Source organism: Cryptomeria japonica, chromosome 9, assembly GCF_030272615.1.
Source record: "Cryptomeria japonica chromosome 9, Sugi_1.0, whole genome shotgun sequence".
In the NCBI taxonomy this organism is placed as follows: Eukaryota; Viridiplantae; Streptophyta; class Pinopsida; order Cupressales; family Cupressaceae; genus Cryptomeria; species Cryptomeria japonica.
The window spans coordinates 60,776,720-60,787,741 of NC_081413.1; the positions used below are offsets into that span (position 1 = coordinate 60,776,720).

An 11,022-nucleotide genomic window follows, 5' to 3' on the forward strand; every position below is an offset into this window, starting at 1 on the left:
TTTTAGGGATATTTAAAGCATGATTAAATTATGGGGTATCATTAGAAAAGTATTTAATAAAAGTACAGTCCACTTGAATTATAGATAAATCCAATATAAGGTTGGGTTTACACAATATCACTATAAGATATGAGAAAGCTCAACCATGTTTAGAAATTTTTTGATATGCATCCATTCCTAGGTTCTAATATTTTACATTGTAATTTTTGAGGTGTAGTGATACATCGATATTTTATATTCCTTCTCGATTTCAAAAATCTCTACTATGTATACAAGGATAAAACTTATTATTGAATAAATATCAAGCTTAACTCTCTAGGATTTTTAGGGAGATAAAAAAAATTACTACTTCACTTGATACTTGTTAGAAACATAAATCATTCTTAGAGAAAGTATTAAAAATTTCCCTAAGAAGTTTTAGAATTAACATAACAAGTGGAGTAGCATAACGAGTAGTTGCCAAATTATTTGTATAAACTTATATTTTTTTACAGAAAAGAAGACTTGCTAATTAAGTATGTTATTTTAAAATTATTTTCTAGATAAACACCTACCATAAAAAGAACTTGAATTCTTTGAAAATGAAATTAATGAGATCAAGAACCTAAAAATGTCTTGATGATCAATATAGCTCCACACTTAAAAGAGAAAATCAATTCCCATTATATTTATTTTGTTTTCATTAAAAATTCAAACCTAATGATTTTAAAAATATATTTAGTTTTTTAAAGGATTTTTTTCACGTTACCTTAATCCTCTAAGATGGTGAGAAAATAGTCATCAAAAAAGTGTCAATTTATCAATTGACTTAGAAAATTAGTCAAAGAAATTCCTTTAAGCAAAATTCTAGAAATAAAAGTTACCAAAAGATATCTAAATCCTTCTGAGCACCTAAAGTGTATCAAATAAAATAAATTAGCATTTTTGTTTGTTTGTTGCTTTGGCTTGTTGTGTGTGGTGTCTGGTTCTAGTTTTTGGGTTTGCTAGTGTTAGTGGTTACTGTTGGGTTCCTTTTTTAGGCAGTAGGATTTCGTTCATGGGTTCTCACTATTCGTGAGCCCTTGGTTCTATCACCTTTTGTTGTGGATATGTAAAGTTCTAGGCCTCTCTAGGTTTACTATTTTCATAACAAAAATATATACTAATCATAATAATCAATTAGAAAATTAACCAAATACAATTTCATCCAAAACAAGTAGCACGTAGTGGCGAGTACTTGTCGTGTATATTTGTAATAGTAATCAAATTTGTTTTTTTTCAAACAATTACCAAATAGAAGAGATTAATAACTGATATTGTATTAATTATAATTAATGAATAGGTTTAATCTAAGAATCCAATCAAACTAGAACATATAAATGTAGTAAATAAATGAGAGGCTTAGTAAAGCTATTGCTTTTATAAATTTATGTAAGCAATAAATAGTATCAATAATATTTTGGGCTGTAAGATGGGTGTTCTCCCTTATTCATATTTGGGTCAGCCCTTGTGTGTGGGACCTGCCCCAGACTCCTTCTGGTCTAGTTTGATTGATATATTTCAAAGGAAGTTGGCTGGTCGGAAAGGAGCCTTGTTAAGCAAAGCGGGTAAACTTCAATTAATTAAGGCATCGCATCAAAACCTTCTCATCTATCCTATGAGCTTGTTTAAAATCCCGACCAAATTTGCTGATAGAATGGAAAGTATACACAAGCACTTCCTTTGGTCGGGTTCTGAATCCAAGAGTAGGCTTCATTTGGTCGCCTAGGATCAAGTTTGTTTTCCTAGAAATAGGGAGGCCTGGATATTAGATATCTGAGAGACTTTAAAATATCTTTAATGGATAAGCAACTATGAAGATGTTTAAAAGAGAACAATGAATGGATTGATATTTTCATGGAAAAATACTAAATTCAAGGTTTCCAAAGAATGATGGAAAATTATTCCCTCCTGACTTTTGTCTCTAGTCTTTGGAATAATTTCTTCAGATTCTCTTCCATTATTTTTCAAGGAATCTTATGGGTTCTCGGAAATGGTAGAAATATAAGGTTTTGGGATGATTGGTGGACAGGAGAGGGACGTTTGTCTGAATTAGTATGGGATTCACAATTTAAAGAGAAATGCATTAATTCGATTGGAACTTGGGTTGCAGATTATATCAGTAATGGAGTTTGGGTGGACCTCAGAACCTTGGATGCTTCTCTATCTCCTTTGTTTTCTTGGCTAAACCTGATCATCATTCCATCCTCTCTAGTGGAAGATGTGGTTATTTGGAATGGTTCTACCTCGGGGAGGTTTTTGGTGGCAGATGCTTTTAGAATCATCATCGGGTCTGTTTCTCCTCCCCCCTTTTGGGCTAGAGTTTGGAATAAACTCTTAATTCATAAAGTTAATATCTTCTTTTGGTCATTCATGTAAAAGATGATCTCTACCATTGATAATCTTTGTAAACGTGGGATCCCCATCACTAATATATGGTTTTTATGTAAAGAAGAAGTCGATAATGTTGATCATTTTCTCATACATTGCTCCTATGCTAATGACATTTGGGCCTTCTTTTTCAACCCATGGAATATTATTTGTGTCCCCCCTATTTCTATTCAGAACTTCTGGTTCGAGTGGAAGTGCCCTTATGAAAACCATGTGATTGGTATTCTATGGAACTTATCCCTACCTTATATTGCTTGGGGTTTGTGGAAGGAAAAGAATAATAGGGTTTTCAAAGATATGGAGTACACTGCTCTTGTGGTGGCTATTAGAATAAGGAATGCTATTAACAAAAATATTCTTAATTACTGTCCTGGTAGGAAAGATGATCCTCCTCTTGATTCTAGCCAAGAGGAATGGGATACTATCAAGCTGTGGAAGATATGTTGGAATATATCTATTCCTATTTATAAAATCAAACATAGTAGAGAGAATTTTTCTTGGAATATGCCTCTTCTAGGGTGGATCAAAATTAATATTGATGGGGCAGCCAAAGGAAATCCTGGACCCGCTAGCTATGGGAAAGTGGCGAGGAACCATTTGAATATTCTGGTCTCTATGGTGGCACTCCCTTTGGCCACCCAGACTAACCATTTTGCGATGGCTGCCGCCACCTACATAGGTCTACACATGGCGAGTAAGCAGGGGTTCAAATAGGTCTAGCTAGAAAGTGACTCGCTTAACATTGTTAAATAAATTAAGGGATGTACGATGCCTAGCTAGACTATTTAAAACTTAATCAAGGATTGTCTTGATATGATAGCCAGCCTGCAGGATTTCAAGATCTCACACATTTTCCAGGAAGGAAACAAACTGGCGAATCATTTGGCCAACCTAGAGGTGGGTAATGTGGTAGGTAAATGGTAGCGAGGAGAGGAAACCTTCCTGCAAACTCTATGTGACCTGGAAAGAAATGATGTCAAAATCTTCGGCCTTGCCAATGAAATTTATGATGAAATATTATGATGGGATGGGATTCGTTGGGGTGGTTTTTCAAATTATTACCACATTGAGAAGTTTTAGAACTTTCAGTTTGCCCTATTTCTGGTTTGCTTTCCTCTTGGTTTTTTTGGAGTCTCTAATTTTCTCAAGCTAGAGAATGGGAGGGGAAAATAATAGGTTTGAACCCACAACCTATGATAATTTGCAAAAGAATAAGGAGGTTTTGGACGAAATATTTGACGGTGGGATGGTGCCCTTTTTGGAGAGACTACATGGTCATTCTGCCATTGTTAGGAAAATATTTCTTAAAGGTTGGAATAAGGGTGTACTCACTGCCTTTAGTGCGGAGATTCAAGTGGATGAAAACCTGGTTGCCACTTTTACTAGTCTGGATATGAAACGCAAAAAAATCTATAGAGACAGAAAGTCAGGCAAGGAGGCTATTTCTGACTTTTATGATTCATGAAGGGCTTATCTTTTTGATTAAGGAATATGCCCAAGCTCATGAAGTGAAACCCTCCCCCGAGGATAAAACCCACATTTCCTCCTCTAACCCTGATGTGCAGTTGGTCTTTGAGACAAAGATGGATGAGGATGACATTGGTATTGTCATGGATTGGCATGATATCAAGGATATGGAGGACCCTAAGTATAGACCAAATAAATAAGGGGACCTTATGCTGACCCCAAGAACTAATAGTAGCAAAAAAATCAATCCTCCATGGTGGGCGGCTAGTAAGCTTAAATCTAGCAATAGAAAATGCAAGACCTAGAGCCACCCACCAAAAAGAAAATGAAACTAACCAAAATTGGTGGGTCTAAATTACCAGACCATGAGATTAGGTTGGACATCTCTATTAAGGTGAATGATGAGAAACAGGGGTTTGCGATTAAGAAAAATAAAGATGAGATACAGGAGGAGAGGGTGATGGGAAATATCCTATTGGAGGCTACTAGAAGTTAGGAGAACTGTTGATTGGATCCCTAAAAGATGGATTAAAGGAATTGTTGACACTTTCACGGAATCCCCTGGCCCAGTAAAACTGAGAAGATCATGAGTATGATCAAGAAAATTTCTCAGGATGTGGAAACTATGAAGGTTGACCAAGAGCATAGGATTGAGAAGATGGAAGAGGATGTGCGTGAGATCAAGGAAAACCTGAACAATCTAGTGGAAATTAGTAGGCAGGAGATGAACAATAGTGTTGATGGGTTGGAAAAAATTAATTCCATGATGATTGATTATAGAACTAGGACCATCGTCAATGACCCTCCCTTGGGGGAAAAGCAGAAAAAAATTACATCAGATGGTGGACAGAGTGCTGCTGGTGGGAAGACTAGCTCGAGTCCTTGCACTAGAACGAAGAGCCAGAGCCAGGACCAAGGAACCTACAAATTCATCATGGAGGATTTGGAGAAAATTTATAAGAGGATTATTCATAAAAATACTAAATTGATGGACTCTCTTAGTTGAGTGCTTTGCCTTGTTTTTTGGTTCAGTTGTTTTTGTTTTTTGGCTTTTGGTTTGTGTGGGGTTTGTCCCCTATTTTGCTTAGTTTTTCCGTCTAGTTGGCCACTGGCCTTGGTCTGTAATACAATGGGTTTCAGGGTCCTGTAAAAGCTATTTATCTTTATAAAAACTATATATCAAATCAATTTTTTAAGAGTTTAATTAAGTTTAGAGTTACTATAAAATTTGGTTTAGTGTTTAATTATATTGAATATTGGGATTCAATTTTTTATACAATTAGGGTTAGGGTTATTGTACAATTCATTTATGGTTTTTAAAATTTAGTTTTAATTTTAGTGTTTACTTTAGGGTATTAGGTCAACTTGATTTAGTATTAGGTTTAGGTTCAATGTGCATTAGTGTTAGGGAAAATATTATGTATAGATTATGTAACTTGAATTAGTTTTAAATTATTTTTTAAGTTAGTTCATTTAATCTTATCTATATTATCTATAAATATGTGTAATCTTATTGAATATTAGAGAATCCATTTTTTAAATTAACATTCAATTAGTATATAATTAGTTTTATAGTTTCAATAATAAAGGAAAAATTTATTTGTCATGGTAGTAAGATATATCAAATTTATGAAATGTTTCTATTCTAATTGTATGAAGATAATTAAAATAAAGTTTTAAAAAATTTATAGATTTATGTACAGATTTGAAAAGAACACTAAAACATACTAAATATTATTTTAATGATCTCAAAATTTACCTAAAAAACAAACTCATGTGGAAAGTGGATCCGGAAAATTTGGTAATAAGAAGCAAATTATTTGAGCCAATTAGATTGAAGAAAAATAATTTGTGTAATTTGAAAACTTGAAAAATCATGCATCTAACTATTTAAAAATTAAAAAATAAAGATAGAAAAAAAAAATTCATAGATCTAATTGGCAGAAAAACAATTGAATAATATCGAGTTAATGAAAATTGGGTGCAACCGATTGCAATCGTACTAACCTAACGACAAGTACTAATAACAAAGACTTATCCAATGAATATCAAACACAATTTCTAATTAATATAAAAACATTATCCTTATCATACAACCCCATTTGTTTAATATTAAATGTAATAGCTTTAAGGGTCAATCATCTATTACATTGTTTTAATCTATTTGTCTATTATATTTTTTAAATAAAATGTTTTAGTTTTATATCATTTGGAAAATAGTATAGAAACGTTCACGGTTATACTTTTAAAGACGTGTGCGTAGTCTCTCAAAAACATGAAAGGTCAGCGAGATGGATGTTTATATGCATTGAGAATGGAAGGTTTGAATCCCACAGGACATGTCACCCAGTTGTACGTTGAAGAGTATATTTAAGAATGGTAGGTTTTAATATTCAAAATACTCAATATATATACTTCACACCATTCTGCGTTTGTATCAGCTAATCTAAACGTCTATTGACCATCGTCTCAACAGTTGAGATTTCTGTAAACTCAATTCGATATAAAAGTATCAGAGCTAATAATTTATCGTAAATTCTGAATTAGGTCTTGGCAATGGCTCTCTAAAAAGTAAAGAACTGAAAGAGGGTGGAATATGCAAAGACCAACTGCAAATTGGGGATATGTGGCAAGATATCCAGGGTGCAAATAACTGGGAGGGCTTTCTCGATCCCATTGATCCGCTCCTTAAAGCAGAAATACTTAGATATGGTAATTTTGCACAACACTGCTACGACGCATTTTGTAATAGTCGGTCTTCTCAATACTATGGGAATTGCAAGAGCTCCAAAAGGTCACTCGGACAGAGATTGGAATCTGTGAAATGTGGGCGTGGTTATCAAGTCACCGAATATATATATGCCAATAATGGAATCCTATTTCGACAAGAAATGGATGGGATATATTATTGTTTGCACAGACCCAAATGAGATAAAAAGATTGGGTAGGCGTGACAAAGTTGTTGCGTGGATGTAGAATCCAACATCGAAGCTACTTTCAAACCTGATGTTCGGATAGAGAAGGGGTTTTTAACATGTTATACCTCAATAGACGAAGGATACGGAAGATTTAGGCTCAGCGCAAGAGAGATTGTTGTGGTTGAAATGAAAAGGTTATTGAATAATTTCAAAGATGAAGATGTGATTATAACGTTTACTAGACACAGCTTGGGAGCTGCGCTGGCAACCATAAGTGCATATGACATAAAACAATGGCGATGAATGAATATTACATTAGGTCAATACCTGTCACGGTCTTTGCCTTTGCCTCTCCACGTGTAGGAAACTTATCATTTTCTCAACACGGGAGATTGGAGTGGATGGAGGAAATATAGATGGAGATATAGATGAAGAATCTGAGGATGGAGAAGGTAAAAGAGATTGTCTCATTGCAGTGGGATGGAGGAAATATAGATGAAGAATATGAGGATGATGCAAATGAGGACATTTTCTTTGTTTCTATTCAAGAGGAGATGTCAAATCAGAAGGCATTGGTCTCTCACATGGATAGTTCAGATGAGTGGATTATAGATACTGGTTGTTTGCACCACATGATCGGTGACCGGAGTAAGTTTCTTACTTCGAGGCAGTTTGATAGAGGTCTGGTGAGATTTGGAAATGACTCCCCGTGCATGGTGAAAGGAAAGGGATCCATCTCTCTGAATGGTAAAAGTAGTCTCGATGATATCTACTAGGTTGAAGGACTGAAACACAATCTTTTTAGTGTTGCTCAACTCAATCACAAAGGTTACCCACTGAAATTCAAGAATGGAGTCTGCAAGATTTATGGAAGCAAAGGTGAACTGATAGCAACTGACAAATAGACCAGAGGTAACTTGTTTGATTTAAATTCTATAGTCAACAATTTTTTAATTGCAAAAGTAGAAGATAGTTGGCTTTGGCATCGAAGATTCTATCATGTAAATTTTGATAACATTGTAAAAGTCAGGAAGTCCAAATCAGTAAGAGGTTTTCCTTAGTTAGACAAACCTCAAAATGCTCTATGCAAGGAATGTCAGTTAGGGAAGATGACATACTCAACTTTCTAAAGTAAATTTTTCTTAGTCGAACATTTGCTAGATTTGGTTCATACCGACCTCTGCAGACCAATAAGGAATAGTAATATTCAAGCTGGTCAGTATTTTATGATCTTTACTGGTGAGTGCTCAAAAATGATGTGGGTCACATTCTTGAAGGACAAAGCAAGAATTTTTAGCAAGTTTAAGGCATTCGGAGCCTTAGTTGAAAAAGAAAGTGGAAGAAACCTTAAGTGCTTAAGAACCGATCAAGGTGGTGAATTTACTTCAAAGGAATTCACTAGATACTGTGAAGATAGTGGAATTAAGAGGTAGCTTATTGCACCTAGAACACTATAGCAGAATGGTATTGTAGAGAGGAACAACCGGTCTACGGTTGAAGTTGCAAGGACTATGGTAATTGAAAGAGGTGTAGGTAAGACATTTTGGAGAGAAGTTGTTTGTACAACTATTTACACAATGAACCAGATACTGGTTAAAAGAGGTAATGATAAAACCCCTTATGAATACTGGTATGGTAGATCACCTAATGTTAGTTACTTTAAGATTTTTGGTAGCAAATGTTTTATCAAAATAGGTGATTATGCTGGTAAGTTTGATGCTAAGAGTGATGAAGGCATATTTCTTGGTTACTCCACCAAGAGAAAACCCTATAAATATTACAACAACCGGAACAAGAAGATCATTGAAAGTTCTAATGTCCGAGTGGATGAGTATCCTGAAGTTTTGGGAGAAATCAGTAAGGAGAAGGAGGAAGATGAACCATACATTCTAATTTTGGAACCAGAACTGGTGAAGTCAGAAGTTGGTGAAATGAATACTGCAGCACCAATTCAACCAAAACAGGTAGATTTTACAGTGGATGAAGAAAGTGGAGAAGAAGAACCTAAAGACCATGATCATGTTATTCCAAGGTATATTAGGCTCAATCATAATCATGATCAAATTATTGGAGATAAAGATGCTGGTGTGTTAACCAGAAGAAGAATAAGAGAGAATTCTTATATGATCTCCACTATTGAGCCTAGAATAACAAAGGAAGCTTTTGGAGATGATCAATCGATCAAGGCGATGGAAGAAGAAATTGACCAGATTGAGAAAAATAATACATGGACATTGGTACCACGACCGAAGAACAAGAATATAATAGGTATTAAATGGGTATTCAGAAATAAACTAAATGAAGATGGAGTAGTATTAAGAAATAAAGCTAGATTGGTAAGCAAAGGTTATGCACAATGGCAAGATTGGAAGGAGTTAGGACTCTACTTGCATTTGCACCATACAGAGGATTCAAGGTATACTAGATGGATGTGAACTCAATATTTCTAAATGGAATATTGGAAGAGGAAGTCTACATTGAACAACCAAATGGTTATGCATTGACTGAAGCAAAGGATATGGTATGCAAACTACACAAGGCACTATATGGACTAAAGAAAGCACCAAGAGCATGATATGAAAAACTACATTCTCACTTGGTGAAGATAGGTTTTCAGAGAACCAGTGAAGACAAAAATATATATCTCAAGACTGAAGGAGATAAGATACTAGTTAGTGAGGTATTTGTGGATGATATCATTTTTGGAGGCAATGATGACATGTGTGATGACTTTGCTAATGAGATGAAAAGTGAATCTGAGATGTCTCTGGTGGGAGAGATAAAATTATTTTATAGGTTTACAAATTCAACAGATGAAGAATGGTATTTTTATCACACATTCCAAATATGTGAAAGAGATAATGAAGACTTTCAGAATGGGAGATTGTAAACTAGTTGGGACACCAATGGTTACAGGTTGTAAACTATCAAAAGAGGATGATTCTGCATCAGTGGATGAAAAGGAGAACTGGTCAATGATAGGTAAACTATATTATGTTGTTCATAGTAGAACGGATATTGCTCATGCAGTTGGATTAGTTGTCAGATTTTAGAAAAGTCCTATGGAGACATACATAGTAGCAACTAAAAGAATATTTGGATATTTGAAAGGCACAATTGATTATGGATTATGGTATCCATACACAGGAGACTTTGATTTAAAAGTATATACAAATGCAAACTAGGTAGGCAATGTTGATGACGGGAAGAGTACAAGTGGAGGAGCATTTTTTATTAGAGGTAGACTTGTGTCATGGAGCAGCAAGAAACAGAGTTGTATCTCCCAATCAACTATAGAAATTGAATATGTTGCAACATATATGAATTGTACTCAAGCATTCTAGATGAAACACATTTTGGAAGGTTTCAATTTGAAAATCTCAAAATGGGTAATGATTATCTGTGATAACACTAGTACAATAAAAATTTCAAAGAACCTAGTGTTGCATTCAAGAACCAAGCATATTGAGCTGAAGTATCTTTTTCTGAGAGAGAAAGTGAAGAGTAAAGATGTGTCAATAGAGCATGATTCTTCTAAACAATAGCTTCTAGATATCTTTACTAAACCTCTACCTAAGGTGACATTTGAGTATCTTAGAGGTAAGCTAGGGGTTGTACCCCTACATGAAATTCATTGAGCAAATTGGAAGACATCAGTCCCGGAGACTATTGGAAATCTTGAAGAAGGATTGGTGTTGAGTGGAGCTACTCCACAGGGGGAGCAACTAGTTGCAGAACAGTTAAGTATAACATTGTATGTTTTGCTTTCACTTTGGCATTGTTGTCAAAGGGGGAGAAGAACTCTAGCCAGTTACCAGCTGAAGACATGAACATACAGTTGAAGGAGAGTACATGGAAAAATATAAACCAAGGTTCCTATACCTGTGTATGTGCATTACTCTCAATCATCACAATCAAGTGGTATTGATATTTGCATTACCATCAATGCCAAAGAGGGAGATTGTTGACATTGCATGAAGTATAGTTTTGTCATTCATGTCAATAGTAACTGGTAATGGAGTTGTACTACAACTGTTAGTGATGCAGTAATGCAACCGGTAGTAAAGCAGTGTTGTAAATCAATATTGGTATTTCAAGTAGAGTGGTCAATCAGTAACCCTAACCAGTTGATATGCAAAACCCTAATTGATGGAGCTTGGTGAATTGGTTATGATGATGTATGACTGAATAGTGATCGGAGATGATTATGGCATATATGCATTATGCA

General features: G+C 34.8%; 1 protein-coding gene across 1 annotated transcript; it reads left to right on the forward strand.

Moving 5' to 3' along the window:
- The first annotated feature begins 4,468 nt into the window (after positions 1-4,468).
- Positions 4,469-7,097, forward strand: LOC131858272 (phospholipase A1-Igamma1, chloroplastic-like). The gene is made up of 3 exons (XM_059211465.1): positions 4,469-4,736; positions 6,424-6,711; positions 6,853-7,097. The coding sequence occupies exons 1-3, from the start codon at positions 4,469-4,471 to the stop codon at positions 7,095-7,097; spliced, it is 801 nt and encodes a 266-aa protein (XP_059067448.1).
- Positions 7,098-11,022: the final 3,925 nt, after the last annotated feature.